This window comes from Neodiprion virginianus, chromosome 5, assembly GCF_021901495.1.
Source record: "Neodiprion virginianus isolate iyNeoVirg1 chromosome 5, iyNeoVirg1.1, whole genome shotgun sequence".
NCBI lineage: Eukaryota > Metazoa > Arthropoda > Insecta > Hymenoptera > Diprionidae > Neodiprion > Neodiprion virginianus.
Genome location: NC_060881.1, coordinates 21,415,128 through 21,437,165, shown reverse-complemented (window position 1 = coordinate 21,437,165; position 22,038 = coordinate 21,415,128). Strand labels below are relative to the sequence as shown.

General features: G+C 41.7%; 1 protein-coding gene across 9 annotated transcripts in view; it reads left to right on the top strand.

Moving 5' to 3' along the window:
* LOC124304641 (inactive dipeptidyl peptidase 10) overlaps window positions 1-22,038 on the top strand; it is a 43,474-nt gene that overhangs the window by 18,029 nt on the left and 3,407 nt on the right. The window contains exons 1-13 of one of the 9 annotated variants that reach the window (XM_046763129.1): window positions 535-906; window positions 983-1,051; window positions 12,073-12,295; window positions 16,072-16,178; window positions 16,424-16,622; window positions 17,102-17,176; window positions 18,566-18,618; window positions 19,005-19,550; window positions 19,832-20,150; window positions 20,221-20,399; window positions 20,477-20,699; window positions 20,929-21,373; window positions 21,824-22,029. In XM_046763129.1, the coding sequence (XP_046619085.1) occupies window positions 12,194-12,295; window positions 16,072-16,178; window positions 16,424-16,622; window positions 17,102-17,176; window positions 18,566-18,618; window positions 19,005-19,550; window positions 19,832-20,150; window positions 20,221-20,399; window positions 20,477-20,699; window positions 20,929-21,373; window positions 21,824-22,029 (2,454 nt within the window). In that variant the 5' untranslated portion in view covers window positions 535-906; window positions 983-1,051; window positions 12,073-12,193. Of the gene's footprint in view, window positions 1-534; window positions 1,052-12,072; window positions 12,296-14,019; window positions 14,240-15,589; window positions 15,867-16,071; window positions 16,179-16,423; window positions 16,623-17,101; window positions 17,177-18,565; window positions 18,619-19,004; window positions 19,551-19,831; window positions 20,151-20,220; window positions 20,400-20,476; window positions 20,700-20,928; window positions 21,374-21,823; window positions 22,030-22,038 lie in introns of those variants that run through there. The other 8 variants (XM_046763126.1, XM_046763130.1, XM_046763125.1 and 5 more) reach the window with 8 other exon arrangements.

The following is a 22,038-nucleotide window of genomic DNA, read 5'->3' as shown; positions in this document are numbered from 1 at the left end:
AGAAAACGGACATTTCAAATCTATGGGTAAACGAAAAATCGTGATCGACGATTAAAATCTATTTTCTTCACTTTTCTGAATGAGCATTTATCGTCTGGATCGTAAAAACACGGTGTTCAAAAATATTTTTCGCGTGATAATTTTTCTGGCTGTGAAAACACGTTGCCGCCCAGATACGAGAGCAAAATAGAGGTTATAATAATCCGAGAAGGTCTTTGAAGATGCACGTCGTTGTGGTTGGTGACCGTTTCGGTTATTTTTGGCCGTTGTCGCCCCTCGGCTCTTATTCCAAGCGTTTCTATAGCTATATTGAATAATATTTGGTGCGTATTTACGCCCGTCTATTTTGACACTTAATTTCGCAATGAATTTCGAAAACTGACCTCTCTATCTCCTTTTTTTTTACTCTTCTTTTTCCATATTTCACGGATGCCGCTAATGTCTGACACGTGGCCAGCTGACCAGCACGTGGATAGAGTTGACTCGAAAACTAGGAAAAAAATAAAAACAGGCGGAGGAGATGCTTCTGACCGAACGGAGACGACGACAGTACAAAACGGAGACCGAGACCGTCGAGATTCTCGTCTCTTTTAAAAGCGTCGTTTGCAGTTTGCAAAGGTTCACATAAAATTCACGCGGATATCGGCATTTCCATCCAAGAATAACCATCTCATCAACTACTGATCAACCCGCGAGTGCATAAATGATAGAGTAACGGAATTTGAATTAAGCGGATAAGACAAAAAAGAATTATTTAAAACGGAGTTTGATAATTTCGATAAAAATGTGCCGAAAAATGGACGAAATTAAGTTCAAGCTCAAGTGAGGCTTGCAACGTACAGGACTTTTGTTATTCCTAAGATAGAAGAGTAAGAAGAATAAGAAGCAAGGATAAAGAAGAAAAAGGTTGACTTTGTGAAGGGTAGATATACATAAATTACGCTGGAGAAAATTTTTCTTTACAAATTTCTCTAACTCACAGCCGCTTAAATGATAAATTACCGTGAGAAAAGAAGAAGAGGTTTTTTTGAAGAACAATCTAGAAGAAATGGTGAGTAAAATAGAAGAAAAAAGAACACGAAAAAAAATAAAAACGCACCCGCGATTGTTTCTAGAGAAGAATTATCAACTAAGGCAACGATGACAACTTAATTCTTCTAGAGTTTCTCAGCTCCTTTCATTCCCTCGTTGACAAGAGCTTTTTCCGTTTTCTCAACTTTGTAATTTTCATTTTTGTGACTTTTGCTAGCTCACGGTGATTCGTATGGGAGAAATATGAATGATTTTTTGATAATTTTGATTTTTCTCGCGTTTTTGTTTTTCTATATTCTCAATGTTTTTGTTAGTGACACGTCTATTCAATTTTGTGTATATTTCCAGTCAAAAAAATCTCTTCCTCTGTAAATTTGTTAATATGCGTATGAGCAAATGATACAAAAAACGTGTAAAAAAAAAATAATTTAACGACGCACAAAAAACCGATCACGTAATAGGATAGTAGCCACGTGCAAATAGATCAGCTTTGCACCTCCCTGGTTCACATGAATATTAAACGCATGTCTATACGCTATAAATACACACGACGGACTGTATAGAGCATTCCATGCTAATTCAACCAACGTTTTCAACCCTGACCATCCAGTATTTGCTCCATGTTTTCCTACACATCGTACATTATATACACAATATATACATATAACATATATTCCTTAGTATAAATCGTACGCACACATGTCACATCGCACTTAATTCTTTATTATTCACGATGAATTTTTCTTTGCCTCAAAATTTGCTTCTCAACGCGCATTTACCTTTGAACTCAATTATTCACTCAATCACTATTCAAGCAACGCGATGTTTTCTCTTTTGTTTCATTTTTTTTTTTTTCTCTACGTTAATTTTTTCAATTTTTTTTCTCCGCCTTTCTGCACACTCTACAGGCTCATCGTTATTAATTCGCCGCCCCGAGTGAAAAGTACTATACAACCCCACTTAAGTAGTTTACGTGTGTTTCACATATACCTACACATATATAGATATACGATATACCTATGCACGTATATAATATGTATACATACACACACACGTGGACGCGTACACATTAATTTATGCACACACATACACACACACACACACACACACACACACACACACACACACACATGTCATATATATATATATATATATATATATATATATATATATATATACCTATGTATATACACAGTTTAGTCAGCAGGTTTGAAGAGACTGATAATTAATGATACGTCAGATATGGCTGGCGCGCTCAAGCTCTGTATATGTATATAGGTATAAACACGTACACGTTAAATTATATAATATGTATGTGTATGTGTGCAGCCGACTAAGGTGCGTCCCTGCAGTGTCATCGTTCATCTTCACAGTCACCAAATTTCGCCGTCGTACCGCCACTTTATTATGTCTGCGTATATATAAATGTATATAATCTACCTATATTGTACGTACCTGAGGAACGAAATCAGGTTGAGTCAATTTCAAACCCCGACACCAAAACCACCCTTGTCAATTTTATCACCCCTTAAAAATCTGAACCATATCCGTTTAAGCTGTTGGGTATTTTTTGTCCACTTCGTGCATTCTTTTTCTGTTACAATTGCGATGATATTCTTTTGTTTTAAAAGTGTTTTGACTATTTTAAAGTCGATGTAAGATATTCTTACATTTGTTGGATTGGAATTTTCAGACGAGAACTAAAAACCAAATAAAAAATAAGAGCACCGTATCATGTGATGAATATTTGAATTAGTGAAAAATTTCCAAACTTTCAGAGAAACTTTGAGATTATCTATCACGGTTGGAAATGTTCACGTTGTAAAACGATACACGGCATACAGAGAGAATAATTTATGGACGTTGCTATAGACGAGACTCTCTGCTTGAGAGAAGCATGTTCCTCCACCTCTTCATCCTCATCCTCACTCTCATCCTCGTATTTAACGCGCCATCTCATCTGGCAATGTAGTATGCACCACGAGGGAGTTGAGCTTGTCTCTCTTAATTCTCAAGATGGTGAAATGACGCGGCTAATGACCCCTTACTCGTCATTACTTTCCTTATTACTATTATCAACGTAATCATTGTCAAAGTATATTGTCTGCACGTATATCTTTGCATCAAGGCTTAAATAGTGACCTGAAAAAGTTCGACAGCGTCAACTCTTTTTGCAGGTCCGAATAGCGTAGTATAAGCTGATAGCTCAAGGCGGTGACGAACACCTCGAAGGCACTGCAAATTTGGTTTTGGTAAAGTTAGACGTAGATATACAGAGGCTATCTGCAAAGCCACCAAGCCTGAAAGTTTACCAAGATTCCGTACAGGCTGCAGATTCAACTCAGACGAAATGCACCACGCGCAACCCCGGCAAATGGGATTGAAATTCCAGACTTGAAATTGCGAAATCCACTCGAAAATGCGGCAGCTAAGTGGAATCGACGTAAAACACAAGTGGTCAGATTCTGATGGTTCAAGTGACCGTTTGAACAAACTTGTTATGGCAGCTTTATGGCCATTCGCTCTATTTCGACTTAGAACCGTCGAGAGGCACTCGAATGAACATGTGAAATGTAATCATCGCTTGCCTTCGCGACGTGAGATCGATTGGCGAAGGTTCGCTTCTCTTGCATATGGCGTTTACCAATTTCTCACCATTCAAGACAACGTTAAGCATTGAACTTATCTGCGATATGGTGCGACTTCGTCAAGTTCTTTTCAATTTCTGCGTAAGCAGTGTTTGTAACATTACGTCAGTTGCGGACTATGAGATACTTCCATAGTGGTTTCTCATACTCGGTCACCAGCAGTAAGCTTCTCATTTCACGAGCCATCCTCGAAAGTTGCTCAATTCCGGAACAATAGCCGGGTGAGGGGTGGCTGGTGGATGGCGAAAACTGGAAAGGGAAACAGAGAGAGATTGAGAGATGGAAATTTGAAACAATAGCGTGGAGAACAAACAAGACAGTCCCGAGCGCTCTAAGCATCAAGCACGTTATAGGCATGGGTAGGTATTGTTGGGCATGCGGAGAAAGTTTTCCCTCCTACTGCCAAGCGCGGAATTCGCACGTATCTAAGGCTTTGAGGCTCACCGCTGCAGCACCGTACCGGGAAGAATCTCTTCCAAAAAGATGAGGATGCGGACCGGAGGGAAACCGTGGAATGGAAAAGACGGAGAATGGGGAACAAGAGCAGGCTAACGCGCAAGAATTCAGTGCCTTGTTCTCCGGTAGAGGCGCAATCCTCTGAGGAAGGAGAAGAGGCGGTGGCATAAACAGCCCGATGCAGTGTTCACAACTTAGCGTCATTGTTACAGTTCATGCATGCAGTGGAAGGCAGAACGTCCGATGCAAGTGTCGACTCTCTGCCTACGTGACACACAATACTGCAGAAGTTAAGTTAGGTACCTGTTAGCCAGTCCTTCTGGCTGTGTTTCCTGCAGTTTTACCATCACACGTGCCTAAGCAAGGCTGGAGCAGCACTATCCTTGTTTCGAGACACGGAACTGTTCGTACATATATCGCGTTGCGTGACACGAAATGGAAGCAACGTTCGTCACCCGGGCATAAGCCACCGTAATTAATTCGGGCCCGACCCAAACGGGACCACGCTCAAACCTTATTTTAACCCGGAAGTCACACCAGGACGTCGTTATGCCACTCTGAAATTGTGTACACCCTGCTTTTGTCACCATATGATTCGCGTGTATTTTTAAACAGGCTTTCTTCATACCCGTCATACTTTTGTTGGCTCATCTCTATGTCTGGGTGAGAGAATAAAGCCCATTTGGCATTTTGGTCAGAATTCATCATGCTCTTGAGCACTCGGTGATCGGAGAACGAAATAACATGTAAGCTCCTGTTGGTCGATGACTTCAATTCATTGATCGAATTCATTGTCAAATAACGTTCAGTAACATCACGCGAACTCATTTTAATTTAAATATGATCAATCTCTCGGCTGCACGCGTTGCTGAAAGAGTAAAACAAACCTACCAATTTATTTACCATCGAAGAGGTGATTCGGAACGAATTCACCCTATCAGGATGATCTTCAGGAGTGTCACCCTTTACGACGGTGAATTCTTTACGACTGGAAGACCTCCCTCCTCAACTAACGTCTACCAATGCTGTCATCGTTAAAGTTCACCCATGAATAAGTGATGACCGAGACGATGCACCGCGCAGATATACACTGATAGAGTGTTGAACCTGTCCTCGAAGCGAACATCGTGATATATCGTTGATGGACTTGCACAGCTTGGGAAAACACTGAGAGTGAAGTATCGGGCCATTGGACCTGTAGCACCGTAGCAGATGCTGCAGTCACTAGTTACACGTATAACCAACCGCCAAGGTGTAGGTGTGTTTTGTGTATAACTCTGAGAACTAGATGGAGGAAAACAATCCGAAGTAACGATCGGATATCAGAGTAAGACGATCTTGTTTGGTATAACGATCCTGCGAACTACATGACTAGACTAGATTGTAGAGTGTAAATATATATATATATATATATATATATATTATAGACACCCACATACTTTGCTCCGTCTTCTCTTTTTCCTCTTCCTCTTTATCTCCCTTTTTCAACGTGTGAAATAAGGATGCAGTAGCAGCGGCAAGTGAGACCTGAAACAGGATAAAGTCTCTCTGGTTGCAGTTATAACATCTAAGTAGTGTTTCAACGTTAAATATACAGGAGAAATAGAGAGAGAGAGAGTGAGAGAGAAATTCGGGAAGAAGCTGTCTTTGCACTGTCTTGGCGAGTTGTGTTTTCAAGAAGAATATAAATACCCCCGGGCAGTACGTATAATGCTGTAGTTAAGGAAACTTTCTTATGAGCATTTATGGAGCATTCCATGCTAACTCCTCCGTCGTCCAACTCTAACCATCTCAAGTGTGATTCATGCTATTTTTCGAGATCGTGTTCCAATTTGTTACCGAATTTTTTTATTTTTTGCTTATCACTGTCTCGACATTTGGAAATTATTTTCGAACTTTATTAATTCTTCGACTAAAAATACAAGTGAAAAGAAGTGCAATCTAAAATAATAATGCATGCATACGGGCTATTCCGCGTCAACCGGATCAGTCATCTCTCAGATATTTTTTTAATTTGGCATGTGGATTGTGTGTGAGGAGTTAGATTTTTGTGCCAAAGCGCGAATCTCATAATGCAAAATTCGATTTTTTATTAACAATAACAAATTAGACTCCCATTTTTTTCAAAAATTCATAACTTTGGCAAAAAATTAGATACAATATATATTTTTTTTTCAAATTACGCGGAAAACTCCATAGAATTTAAAAAAAAATACGAAATGGTAAAAAAAAGTTGTTATCAATTGTTTATTTAACAATTAATTTTTCAAAGATTTTTAAAACAGTGACTGACACGATCAAAAAATTTTTTTTAAATTCTGACATGTTCCTTGAACTGTACTACAACCTGTGAATTAATTCCAGAGGGGTGTTTTTCTTCGTTTTTGAGTAAAAAATCATTAAAGGTGTCGATGCGCGTGAAATTGCGGCGCGCCGAGTCTCTACGTAATGGCGGGCGGCCGGTTGCCGTCCACCGCTACCCCGCGGTGGCGTCGCAGCGTTATTTTAGAGTCATTTTCACGATGTAGGACATGATTGAAAAATCTGAAAAAAATACTGTACCTTCACAAGGCCTGCTCAAAGCGATAAGTGAAGTTTCAAGAATGTGTTTTTATTTTAAAATAAGTAGCAAGTTATGTAATTATTATCATTTATGTGCACTCTCATGGTGTGTATTTCGAATCTCTGTAATAAAAAAACGGTGAAAAACACATTCCTGAAACTACACTTATCGCTTTGAGCAGGCCTTGTGAAGGTACAGTATTTTTTTCAGATTTTTCAATCATGTCCTACATCGTGAAAATGACTCTAAAATAACGCTGCGACGCCACCGCGGGGTAGCGGTGGACGGCAACCGGCCGCCCGCCATTACGTAGAGACTCGGCGCGCCGCAATTTCACGCGCATCGACACCTTTAATGATTTTTTACTCAAAAACGAAGAAAAACACCCCTCTGGAATTAATTCACAGGTTGTAGTACAGTTCAAGGAACATGTCAGAATTTAAAAAAAATTTTTTGATCGTGTCAGTCACTGTTTTAAAAATCTTTGAAAAATTAATTGTTAAATAAACAATTGATAACAACTTTTTTTTACCATTTCGTATTTTTTTTTAAATTCTATGGAGCTTTCCGCGTAATTTGAAAAAAAAATATATATTGTATCTAATTTTTTGCCAAAGTTATGAATTTTTGAAAAAAATGGGAGTCTAATTTGTTATTGTTAATAAAAAATCGAATTTTGCATTATGAGATTCGCGCTTTGGCACAAAAATCTAACTCCTCACACACAATCCACATGCCAAATTAAAAAAATATCTGAGAGATGACTGATCCGGTTGACGCGGAATAGCCCATACATATTGTACGTTTTTATAAAAGTTTGGATAAACGCTGAAGACACAGTGAAATAATCAAAACAGCAAAAAATTAATGCAAATAAGCGCACTAGAAGCGCAAAAGCGCAGAAATAAAGTAACTAGCAAATGAAAAAGCGCAGGAGGAGAAACAGGAACAAAAACGAGGGCGAGGTAAAAACTCGAAAAGCTCGTGCGGAGTTTGTTTAATTCACTTCGTAAGACTGCAGACAGCGAGGGGAGGCTGGTGTCGTCGTTCTGTGTATTTGTGTATACATAGGTTATTCCTATATTGATTTATGCCACACGGGGTAAGAAACGCCGTGCTGTCTGTCGCTTTCCTGTCTTTCTTGATCATCCGGAGCACCCACATACATATACAGGGGTGGATGGAGGGTGGAAAGACAGGAAAGAACCGAAACAGTCGAGGAAACAAAAAGAAAAATCTGGCCGAAAAACTTGATCTACAGATACAAAGAAGAATCGAAGTCAACTAGATTGAGAGATCTTAACTAATCCACAATCCCCCCCCCCCCCCCCCCCCCCCAGAGAATATATATATATATATATATATATATATATATATATATATATATATATATATATATATATATATATATACATATATACATATATATACATATACATATATATACAGAAAAATGAAACGGATACTCAAAAATTGGACTTCAGGAAGATTCTTATAAATTTCAAAAATCTCTTTTACCTTATTTAATTTTTTGGTTTTCACTGTACGTACTACATGTCATGTGCAATCTGATGTTCTTTATATTTTTAAGTGTTTTGCAATGTTGGCAAAATATGCATGTAACGTGCATAGCGCCGGGCGGAAAAATTGGCGGCGGTTGCCGAACCGAATGCGACTGCCTCCCGTCCGCCTTTTATCTCCGTTCCGGTTGTTCGCCCCCATCCCGCAGCTTTCATCCCCTTCCCAACTCTTGTTATACGGCCGCCCACCCGGTCTGCCGCACTGCCGCTGACGTAACACGCCTCGAACCTCTGACGTCACGGGCAGTGGAGGGAACAGTTATATACATACATATGTGTATGTACGAAGTATATGTATATTATAATATGCTGACGCCGTCGCCGCTGCATCGGCTACACGCCGCAAATCCCAGGCACCTCCCCCTCAGGACCCCTGCGTGGTGTATGGATAATATAACCTACCCCCCATCAGGTTCCCAATTCGTCAAAGTTTAACATCGGGTTGATCATGCGCTTGTAAAAGTAATATCTAGCACTTTCCCGTACGTACTTCGAATCAAACTTTTGAAAATAATAGGCACGGTATTACAGAATATTCGGAGGATGGGGGGATAGCGTCCTGAAGAAAAACGCGCACCTGCGGCAAAATAGGATCCTAGAACAAAATGGGATCCCTGGAAAAGAATGGTAACCTGGGGCAAAACAGTCCTCACCCTCTCTGAAGGAATCGTACACCTTTTGTGCACGTGTCATTTACGGTTTACAACATTTTTTTTTTATCGAAGGACCATTTGATCCCAGGGTTCACTTTTGACCCGTTTTCCATCTGCATGCAGCGCATGTTTTTCTTTGATTTTTTTTAATATACTTCACTCGTGCAAGAAAAGAGAAAATGTGTAAGCATAGATATTCTTGTACATGTATCGTATAAGAACAGAATTTCAGTTTTGATCGTTCTTTCGCAGTGTTTTTCTGTTTTTTTTTTTTTTCTTTTTCATCATACTATTTCCTTCTTTCTTCATTTTCTCGACATCGCGTTTACATAAATACAAGACATGTATACCAACGTACCAATGTGTGATAACGGGAAAGATAAAACGAGTGAAAAATGGGTGGAAAAAGAGAACGGGATAGATTTAAAGAAAAACCGAAGAGAAGAGTGATATATACGTGGGGGAAAGGGGAATTTGTTTTGTCTACGCGAGAATATTTTGTTGTTTTAGGTTAAGCGAGCGTCTACATATGTATAACTACGTAATCTATGCTCAACGATGTGGGGGCAAAACATATTATGTAATACGTATAGGACATACATACACGCCTATTTTACGTAAACCGATTTCTTGGCGCATTTTTTTTTTCTTTTGTTTCAATTCTATTGTTTATATTTTTTTTAATAAGACACAGAGAAATTATTAATAATAGAATGCACACTGCAAGTACTTACAATGTTTCCTCGTATAGTAAATCACAATAACGATAACAAATTGTAAACAGCGGTGAAAACTATACCAAAAAAATTAACCACTCACCGTCCATGGATTTGTTATTTCAGATAATATGTCGATACCGATTGTTTTCTCATCACCAGATTGTGTCTAAGTAGTACATTGGTACTTATGTACAACATCAACTTATGTACATATATAAATGTGTAAATATCTTCTGCAAATTATAGATGCGGCATTGCTAATGCAGCGTCCAATAATGAAGAATCGATTGGCAATATAGATAGATAGGATACGGAACTTGCACTTCGGTTTATACCGTCTGGAGAATTTTCCCGCTACTTCATCTACTCCTTTTTCTTCCGCTTCCTCTTACTTTCCTGTCACGAGAGCTACAACGACGACGAATATGCCGCATCCAAATCAATCTTCATTATCGGAGCTCATCCCCCGAAGACTCACACGCGAAAGTAAATTTTACCGGCTACTTCCGCATGCTTGCCTTATACAGTGTTACACTGCGGATGTGCTTTAGTTAAAAGAGCGTGGCGTGGGAGGGGGGGATGGGAGGAGGAGAAAATCCGAACCACGCGGATGTAAATATGAGCATGAATAACGTGGGCGATAGAAAATTGATGATATTATACGTGGAACAAGTTTAAAGAAAAATTTTGCTCGCCCTGTTTATCATCGTAAAAGATCCCCACGGAGTTTTTTAAAGGCCAATCAATGGTCGGCTTGGAACTATAAAACTGATTTTAACCGACGAATCCTACGTACAAAAAGACTATAACAAGCATTCCCTTAGACGGGTAATAAGCGAATAAAAACATTTCCTTCTTCTTCTTCTTATTTTTCCATCAGGGAGGTATTCAGTATTTTCCTTAGTTTTTTTTTTTTTTTTTTATATTTATTTTTCCTTGCACATGTAGTCGTTATTGGGAACGAAGGGCCGCTATTCGCTTTGTGAAATCACTGAGCGCCCCTTCTGATTCACATTAATATAGATCAACACGAAATCGCTTGAAATCACTCGGTGAACCGACACTTAAAACCACATAAAATCACTCGCCATTGGCTGACGCAGATGCGTAATAGAAAATTACGATAATCAATGATACCACTGGAACCCAAATTTGGTCTGAATTTTCTTCATTTCGCGTACGTGTTCAACGCACGAGGCTGTGTATTAAAAAATTCCAACCACAGAACACTTCACGTCAGTGTACGCTCATGTATACATGTATAAAATTCATACTGTAACTTGTACACACTTTACGATGCGGAGATGCTATATAGGGATATATAACCAAAGGGACGTAGGGTTTTCTCAATATCATCAGATATCGTAGGTACTGCGATGCGTATACGCAGACATTATATGGTCGCATTCGAGAATGGAAGAGGGATTTTTTTATGACCACGTGTCGTGACACTTTTATTTTATGTTTACGGTGTGGGTGTACGCACATAACACAAGTCGCAACTGTGTAGACTAACTGGAATTTCAATTATTTTCTCATCTCATATTGTTTCGCCAACAGTGAACAGCAACATTTTGTCACAAGAGTGCCTCTCTCTTTCTCTCTTTTTCTCTCTCTCTCTCTTTCTCTTTATCTCCGTCCAAAAGTAAAAATTAAAACAAATGAAAACAGAGTAGAAACGAGAAAACTCGAAAATGTTTTTCAAGCGTTTCATACATCTGGGTACAAAACTCGGGGCATCTAGACGTAACTGCGAGAGAAAGAGAGACAGAGAAAGTATAGAGCCCTGGATTTCTGGAGCAAGTCTCAAGCCTCTGCAGGCTGCGGGTATTATAAGTTATATACAGTTTCTGTAGGCCCGGACTAATTCCGGGAGAAAATCTATACAATGGTAGATAGATGTATTCCCACTTACCTCGAATAACCATTACGAGGATTGGAAGCTACAGAGAAAGTCATACCCGATACATGCTTCACAGAATTCATCATTCTCTAATACGTTATAGTACATCAAAAACCATTGGACACGTGTTTTTTTCTACTTGCTAATGTGGCTGTTCAAGGGGTAAAAACCACCCCTAAGGTTTGCAAAAAAAAATAAATGCAACCCCTGGGGACGAAAACAGCACCCATATTATCATCTCATGGTAGTGAATATTGTCAAATTGATTTTATCCACACATTTTACGTCTTTATCGAGAAATCGTAAGAATCGAATTTTGGGGTGGTTTTTGCACCTTGAACGGCTGGATTGGCACGTTAAAAACAGCCGTGTGTAATGTTTCTTGATGCTTTACGAAATGTCACAGAATAAAGAAAATCAGTGAGGTACGCTTCGGGTACTCTCCTTGCGATTGACGAAAGAGGCGAAAAGTATCCTCTATCCATATGTGAAAACCGTTTGTTTCGTTTTGGTTCAAGGTGCAGAGCTGTGGATCGGAGAGCTTCCCGTCGGCCCCAGGAGTGGCCCAGGGGTTACCCTGGGGAGCCGATAACGCGAGCCCTGAACGAAGGTGGCTCGTAGCTGAATGAGGCAGACGCTATGAACGCCAGCGTCAACGTCGAGAGGAACTCCTGGCGGCTACCTCCCGACGAGACCGTCCAGGTCGCCGATCCCCGGTCAAAGTCTGCCCAGGTAAAAGAGGTAATCAATCGCCGGCTTTTCTCTTCTCGATGTTTCGTCGTTATATTCGTTCGTTCGTCCGCTCGTTCGGTCGTCAGTGTTTCGTATATTCAGTAAATCCCGGTTCACGCACTCACAGATTTTACCTACACATCCATCAGGGCATGCTCGCACCTCCCACTCACCGTATCCAAGCACTGTTTGACACTAATTGCCCGTGTATGTACCTCGGTGTATGTATGTGTCTCTATCTAATCAAGACGAATCACTCACACGATCGCTCACTGAATCGCTCATTTGACAATAAGTTCAGGAGCAGTAAAATTACGATCACGATGACGAAGATGAAAAACCTTGAACTGATTCACTTGGTCTTGAAAACCCGGTCGAAAGACTTATCTGAGTAGCACCGTGGTGGATTTCACTTCGTTTCAAGAAGATTCAAATTATTACAGAAAAAAAACAACAAACTAAGATGAGAACGAATATGAAGAACCCGAAGAAACACTGATTTACTAAAGTTTTCAAAGCAATCGAAAATTGTTAATGATTACTGATTAGTACTCTGTGAACTTGCATGTAAGTCGTAGAAGATCGAGTAGAAAACGATGCAAAAAAGAGATGACAAATAAAAAAAGAAAGAACAGCTGTTTCAACAAAATTGTACAAGGACTGAGAGAACTTCACTGTTCGCTGATCATTCTCAGCGGATTCAAACGGATGAAAGGAAATGATGATAAGGAAGAAAAAGAAATGAAATGATGATGATTTTAAGTGAAGTGAAGTGAAGTTTTAGAAAGTTTCCGAAATCTACCGAAGATATTACTGATTACTAATTAAACCTCTACCACATTGGCTATGGATTTAAAAGGATTGAATGAGAAAAATAAGGAAGCAAAAAACGATGAACCACCGAACAATTTGATACGGATAATGTTCAATGACGATGGTTGACAATAATACAGGTCTGCGGATTAAAATACGATACAGATATGCCTGAATGGAATACGGGAAAGCAAATTAAATTGTAAATCAATGATTGCGTCGAACGTTAAACAAAAGGTTGTCAAGATGGTATGCAGGGAAGAGAGCGTGAGACTGAGGCAAATCCGTCCTCGCGCTGGTCTAATGCACGGAATCGATACTGGCGAACGACACTGCGGATAAACCATAGCGTGGGGCTTTTGGTTGCGAGGGTTTGCGTCGCGGTGAGACCGAGCGTCGAGTGAATAGAAGAAAAAGAAAGTGTCGGTCGTCAAAATCGTCCTGAGAATATAGAGGGAGTCTTTTGAACGAAGGGTGTAGCCAATACCTCGTTTATAACTGTTTCGAACGATCATCCCGAGGCTGGGGCTTGAGATCCTGCATTTTGCGGCAGAGTTGAGGAGTCTTTTGGAGTCTAAAACCTTAACGATCCTCGAGAGCAATTGACGAAAAGTAATAAATATCACGGCTCTTCCTCGCCTCACGTTTTGATCCTTCTCACGGTAATTCGAGCAAATTCACGGCCGGTTGTCACTCTCTAATTCTCCTTACTGGTATAATTCATTATTCTAACTTGGCGCAAATCAATTCCAGGGATAGTAGACTGGTGCAGACTAGGTTTCCTGGTGGATCTAGTCGTAGTAGAGTTCCTCGCAGGCACACAACGTAAATTCGTAACTCGATTACCACCTGATAGCAACAGCCTCCTCCTACTTCTCCTTCTCCTCCACCTCCTACACTCCCATTCTCGAGGGTGGGACGAGGAAATAAACACCAGTCCAGCTTAGCTGTAGACCACAGCGTAGTCACAGACCAGACTGACAGAATCGCGTCCTCGATTGCCAAAGTGAGGGTGAACAAGTTTTCCTTTTTTCTTTGGAAATCCAAACAAAATATCATCTCCACACTTCAGAAGTCACGCTATATTCATATCTGTCTTTGGCTTGCAAAATGGCTTTTTGCAACGCCGTCTGCAACTGGGTAGGTAAGAGGCTGATTTTTGTAAATATCAATTCACCTTCTCTGATTTCGATTGTCCTCAGTCAGTATTCTAGAGAAGGTTGCGCATTCGTGTTTAGTTTGTCAGACGTGACCTTGCACTGTACGGTTTCCAACTGGAGGTGTCAATCCACCCAGCTTTGTATATATTTCTGTCACAACCTGATTATAATTAACAAGAGGAAAAAGTACTTCATTTTGTCACCAAAATCAAGTTTGTGAGCGACGATAAGTTTAGTTTAAAATTTTTTTTGTATAATCAAAAAGTCGGAGTGAATTTTTATTTTACAATAAAGGAAATTAAGAACAGTGGCATTTTATAAGAACTGGAAGAATAGAAAAAGAAATATAATAATAATATCATGAGGAGAAAACACCGGTAGTATAGGAGAAGTGGAAAATAAATTTAAAAAAAGAGGTTGAATGAGGGTGCAATATTTAAAGGGTGATAAACAAGTCGTTGGAAAACGATTACCGCGTCTGATGCTGGCCAATCAGAGATCGTTACTTCCAGAGGAAGTCAATCATTTGTCAATTTATAACTTCGGTTCAAGGTTCAAGTCACGGTCTGTGTATGCACGTGTGTCTATATATATATATGTATATATTCGTGTAAAAGATGAGTCTTGAGAAGTAAAACACGTAGATATGATTTCAGCGTGTGCCACAAGAAATGCGGCATGCCAGATCTTCATCAGTGAACTTGAACGTTTTTCTTAATTTCGTTCTTGACTTTTTGTCTCATTCTTCGATTTTGGTTTGTTTCCTTCTTGTCGACTCATGAGCATCAATCACATATACGACGAGGGTGAGATTCGATGCTAATATATTTTACTCTGCCAATCTGCGGACTGCTGGTAATTGACATTATTTTTCTAGACCTGACGATAATAGCTAGAACGGTTTCGTTGGAGCCTTGAAATAAAGAATTCGACTTCAACCGTCAAGGCGTCTGACAATATTTTTAGAACTATTCAACGTATACACCTCGCTGAATAAACATCGTTGCAGAACAGCACCAGAGCTGACTCTATCAACCGCGTACACTGTGGCTATCGTAAAAACGTTTTATTTTTTAATTTAACGACCGAGTAGTGAGGTTTACAATTCGCGTCAATCAAAGATTTCGCATGGCGCTAATACAGGGAAAAAATATATACGTATAATAATAATAAATAGCAAAAATTAGAGCAACGAGATTAGGAATAAGAAAACAACGTGTACAACACCCGTCAGTTACTTCGTAGAGCAGAATATAAAAAATAAAAAACCTTTTTACCGTATCGCGTTTCGCACTCTTTCCCACCACCGAAGCTCATTGTAGAGTATCTCCAGATGTACCCATCGACCACTATCGTCAGTTTTACACCAACATTCGCTTCTATCATACCGTGAACACTGTCGCTTTTCAATTGACTTATTAAAGTTAGTTTTCATCCATCGTCTGATCACCAAAGTGAATGAACAATATTTAAACCTGACACAATGGGAAAATTGCTGGCAAACTAAATTCACCAAAGTACATATCACGTTCGACACGAGCACGGAACATGCATGGAACGAGTTCTTAGGGTGTCTGCACCTTGCGAAAACTTTTACTAGGATGGTGGTAATAATTCGTGATTTGATTTTGGCGGGAGTATTTCACTCACGTTGGAAGAACTCCGCGTTGTTTTCGTTCTATATCTGCATGCTCGATGCCTAGCAAAGCTTTAACTCGATCTTGAGCTCCTCGTGGACCGTCCAATGCCGGACAGTTCCGGGGTTAAGATGTTACGCCTTTTTCTTCCTCTAGGAATCTGACCATGTTTCAGGACCTGACTTACGCCGAGGGCGGGCACAACTGGAGGAGCATCGTTTTCTCTCTGCTGGTTATCGGCTTCGTCATAGCAGGCATCGTAACCGCCATTTACCTCCTCGGGTAAGCCAAATAGCTCGTCATTCCTTATGTAGAAAGCACCAAGGTGATGTTGAATCGCGCGTTCGATCATGCTTCAGATTGATCAGTTGTCTCAGTTTTTCCGAAGCCACAGTGTGAAGAGAGTGTTCGTTGGACTTGGAAGACCATTGCCAGAGGCTTTGGCGGAAGAATCAAGACTCCCGATAACCAATTCCAAACTCTCGTCACTCCGCGGTGGTCTAATTGACTTTTTTTATACAAACTAGGTACGTTGACGAACTTCTTTACTGGAGCGGGAAGCGTTTGACACTAGAAGAGTGCCTGCGCGGTGATTTGACGCCACACCGTCTACCGCCAGCCTGGTTGTCGCACGACAAGTTTGTCTTCCAAGCGGACGACGGTTCCCTGGCGCTTCTGGACACCTCAAACAACTCCGTGTCGCTATTGGTCTCGAATCACACCCTCGTAAGTTAGGTTAGGGTTTATACACGCGGTTGTTCGGTATATGTCCGGATACACGCGCATGTCTGAAAGGTTTGAAGTGACCAAAAAACCGAGAACTCATGCCACGTGCCAACACGCTATTCCATATGCTGAGGACCTTATACCAGGGCCAGCTCAAACTCGCGGAGCATCATCGATCCGCGCGGTGATCACCGGGGTGCGGCGCCCTCGGCACCGCTCCAGTCCACTCCGCACCTCGGTGCGCTTTTCGGTAGACGCACAAATACACACCCATGTACATTATATGTACATCTATTTCGGTAAGGACGTAAAATCGAAAAGAAAAGTCAAATAGTCGCAATATCCAGAATAACCTTTTCTCGTGATTGCTGCTGCGGAGCTTTGCGAGTATAAATTAAACCAACTCCCTCACCCATCCGCTGCCGCACCAAGACTACACTGATATTATCCGATTTGCATTCTATCTTGACCAATTCCAGAGGCAGCTCAATGTTCAAGGCTACCAGTGCAGCTCTGACCTTCGTTATGTGCTGTTCAAGCACAATGTCAAACCGGTGAGTACGTCAATGACGGTAAAAATCGCACTATCTTTATCGGTATTAATTTTAGAACAACGGGGAAGGGGGCCTGGATAATTAATATATCCCACTTCATCTAGCATTGCGCATATGCGCTAATCTATCTTTCTAACCATATATAACAACGACTGCAGGCTTCTGCAATATATTAAGCGGGCCTCGTGCCCGTACACCCATCCGGGCTGGGAGGTGGGTAGGTACCACGTTCAATCGACCGTGATAAATACATATACTCTATATACGGGGCTCAGGTTATGTAATAGTTTGAGAAAAGTTTCGCGTTAGTTCCCCTCTCCTACCACCGATAACCCGCGGTAGGCACTCTGCTTATGCCGCGGGTGGCTAATTTTTACTCACTTTTTTATTATTCCCATTCATCTTCCTTTTTTTCTTCCAGCTCGGTTTGCTTTTTCAGTTTTGTTTATCGGATTTTCTCTCTCTCTCTCTCTCGCTCTCACTCTCCCTCTCTCTCTTTCTGGCCGGTAGAAAAAGTTAGGCGGTTCCGCGCTAATTAAAAGCGAAACTTTGAATCCTATATTTTTAGAAACTAATACCCCTCAAATCTTCTCTCTCTTTCTCCCTCTTTCTCTCTACTCCTCGGCTGCTGCTGAATTCTGGCACCCGAAAAATTGATTGCCCGCTTCTTCTAACAGCTTCTGATCACGCGAGCGGGAAAGAATACTCATCAACCTCTCAGCGTATAGATGTACAATGTACATACCTATAATGCATATACTGTATGAAATACGTGTATAATATACCTACGCAGAACAGTTGGGAATAAATATATGAATCACAGTATCGCGGAAATTTGTGATTATCGTAACATGAGCTTCAGCAATAAGTTATTTAAAAAAGTGAACCGAAGAAGTATTTTTCCGTTCTGGTTTTCGCTTGACTTATAAATGATAGAGTTGAAAATCTACACCCTGAGCTATCGGAAGGGTTGACTACTTATAAAGAGACAGAAAACGAGGAGGGGAGACATAGAAAGAATGAGAGTTTGTTTTCCTTCCAAAGTGTTCGATTAATTTGTTGGCCATTGACTCGGGGGCGAAGTATAGTAGTAGGTATATATAACCACGTATCTTTAGATAACGTGACCTCCGTTCCCGAGTAAACAGATGTTGATGATGTGTTACATAGAGGCACAGTCGTAGGTATGGGTATTCATATAATGGACGGAATTCAAAGAAATATTATGGAGAATTATAAAGATAATTCAGATCATTCGGCGAAATAGGGCATGAACATATTTATCCCGAATTTGGTTATACCCACCTAGGTTTGTTTGGACTAATGCCGTCTTTTCACTACCCAGCCTTGCCTTTCTTTCTTGACTGATTTTTTTTTCCGGTCCCGCAGGTCTTTCGACACAGCTTCACCGCACATTACACCGTTTACGACGTCACCAACGAGTGAGTAACTCAGCGATAATGAAATCTATAGGTTTACTTTTCACCACACTTTTCAATACCATGTTCAATTCAGTTGAGTTTTCTCGAAGATAACTACTCCATACTTTTTCGTCAGTTTTTTCAACTTTTTTTTTCGTGGTATCATTATTCTTCTCCATTTTCCCAACTCACACCATTCGTTAATATTGTGTTCTACTTCTTCCTCATTTTCCCTACCATTTTCAACACTTTCTATGGTATTAATTTTATTTTATTCATGGAAAGTCTGAATATCTTTATATTAACGAAAATATTCTTTACGAAGGTGATTTCTTCTCATCACTTCCTGATTAAGAATATCTTGAAGTGCAATACACCGACGTTGACTTTTTAATCTGTCGCTCCAGCCACCACACGCCTTTACGTCTCAACACGTCGCCAAGAGTGCAGCAAACGAGGTTGCAGTTCGCGGCTTGGCTCGGTAACACGACATCATTGTTGATGATATCGGACAACGACATATACTTAAGAGCGACGCCGTCGGCGGGCGAGGACACGCGTCTGACGGACACTGGGATACCCGGTGTTGTTTACAACGGAGTTCCGGACTGGCTCTACCAGGAGGAGGTGCTGCCGAGGTCAGAAGTCGTCTGGCCGAGTCCGAGTGGGTCCCACATCCTCTTCGCATCGTTCAACGATACCAGGGTATCGGCCTTCCAATTTCCCTGGTTTGGAACTCCCGTTGGTCAGGACGGTGCTGACGCTGGCCCCCTCTCGTCGTCCAGACAAAGGACTTTCCCCCCCTCGAGGTCTGTCCGATATCCCACGCCTGGATCGCCCAATCCTGAAGTCGACCTCTGGCTCGTCGACCTCGCCAACGCAACTGCCATGAACGGTACCAACACCACAGTCGCCAGAACGAGGCTGAAACCTCCGCCGATCTTTGACGGACAGTAAGCATTAGGGTGATGATGAAGTTGAAGTTGATAAAATTCGTTTAAGAGGTACCATTTATGAGTGGAACAGGTCAATCGTCAATTTTCAGGATACTCTTCAGGATTTCCAAACAGTTTCGCACGAGTCCAAAACCCTATAGTCGAGGAATTACTACAAAACAAATGACATTTCCTTATCTTGAAAATTGTTTCACCAATTTGAGAGTATCAAGGGCACGTTCTTGAGGCACTTTCACCTTTCTTCTTTTCAATTTGTCAAGCATCACTATAAATTTCAGGGAATACTACCTTATATCGGCTGGCTGGGTCGGGAACGACGCGACGCAAATATCTGTGGTGTGGATGACGCGATCCCAGAATCTCTCAGTAGTGTCGGGATGTCATGCACCGAGTTGGAACTGCGAGGAGACGCACTCAGAGCGAGCGCCAGAAGGGCAGTGGTTAGACGCTCAACCACATCCGGTTTTCGCCCCGGATGGTGACAGCTTCCTGCTTCTAGCCGCTGTCCAGGAGGGTAGTCAGGAACACTTCACACACATTAAACACGTGACTCTGACCCAGCAGAGGATAGCCGTTATATCCCACGGCCGTTACGAGGTGCGTATGGGGTTACACGGCTTTGCCTCGCGCCGAATCCTCAAATTCTCACCCATGCAAATTATTTCAGGTCAGCAAAATCCTCGCCTGGGACACTCAGGCTCATCTTGTCTACTACTTGGGAACGCGTGAGCGGCGGCCAGGTCAGAGGCATCTTTACGTTGTTCAGGACCCGACAACGGAAGAACCGAGGCGGCTGGAACCGCTTTGCGTAACATGCGATCTCGGTGGTGTTTTGTGGAGCAGTAGGTTAGTCAAGGAAGACCTAGAAAAGCTTGTCTTCGTCATTTTGCTCAGTCTATTAACCTCATTTCTCGTTTTATCAGACTTTACTACACCAACTGCACACACTTCGGAGGCTCCGTTAGCCCATTCTCAGAGAGCGGTGGCCAGGGGTTTTACGTCCTGCACTGCGAGGGTCCCGGGCTTCCATTGGCCGGTGTTCACTCGGTCATAACCCACAAAATGGTCAGGGTGCTTTACGACACCAGGGTACAACGGGCAGATAAGCTATCACAACTCGCACTGCCGACACGTAAGAGTTTCGAGGTTAGTCGTGCGTCCGTTACTAATCAGATAACCAGTTGTTCACAATTGGTTCTAAGCGCGTTTCGAATACTAATCTCAATCTCTGAAGAGTTTGCGATGATTCAATTCCGCAAGAAACGAGCATGCACTGTTGTTGCTCAACATTCACTGATCAATCTCGAATGACAAAATTTATCCATCATCTTTCATGTGGCGGTTGAAAATAACTAATCCTTCTTTCTCTGTTCAGATCCCACTTCCCCAAGGCTGGAAAGCGCAGGTCCAGTTGCTGCTGCCTCCATCATGGCGAGAGGAGCTTCGGGACGCAGCATTTCCTGTGTTGGTGGAAGTGAATGGTCGACCAGGTAGCGAGGCAGTGACCGATAGGTTCGGTATAGACTGGGGGACGTACATGTCCAGCCACAACGACGTGGTCTACGTTAGACTCGATGTCCGAGGTGCCAGGGGTCAAGGAAAGCGAGCTTTATTCAGGAGGATCGGTGGCGTTGAGGTCCAGGACCAGCTCACCGTCCTCAGGCACCTTCTCGACACCTTCAAGTACCTCGATGAGACCAGAGTCGGAGTCTGGGGCTGGGGTTATGGCGGATATGTCACTGCCATGGTCCTTGGTAGCCAGCAAAACGTGTTCAAATGCGGAGTCGCGGTCAGCCCTATAGCCGACTGGCTCTACTACAGTGAGTTCATAGCCTAAAGACAGCGCTCCGCTCCTCAATAACGGTGAAATAAAAATCATGAAACGTTCGAGTCGATCGCACGCAAATTTCACAGTTCTCATCTCTGTTTCATATAAATTGACAGTGATGAACATTAGGAAAAATATTCCTCACCTTGAACTGACTCACGTCCACGCTTGAAAAATAGTTTTACCCTGTCTATTAACATAAAACATCTCTCAATTCACCCTAGATCGAGTTTTTGTAACTTGGAAATCGACCACACTGGGTTTCCGTAGTTTGTAGCTTGTTTTAACTTGTATTGTCAATGAGGAACCACAGGAAAATTCCTGTTTAGCATAAACTCACTCGGTTTCGTGTTTGGATAAGCGTTGCACTCTGTTCATCAATAAATAGTACTGTCAAATTCATCACTGAACAATGTGGACCACTGATTCCGGTTCTTTTCAGATTCCGCCTTTACGGAACGAGTCCTTGGCGCACCTTCCGAAAATTACAAAGGTTACGTCGAGGCTGATCTCACTCAGAGGGCCCGACTGGTCCCGAGTCACAGTCTCTACCTTCTCCATGGTTTGGCTGACCTCACTGCTCCTTACACACACGGCGTTGCATTTGCTAAAGCTTTGGCAGAGGCTGGAGTGATCTTCAGGTATCAGGTGAGCGAA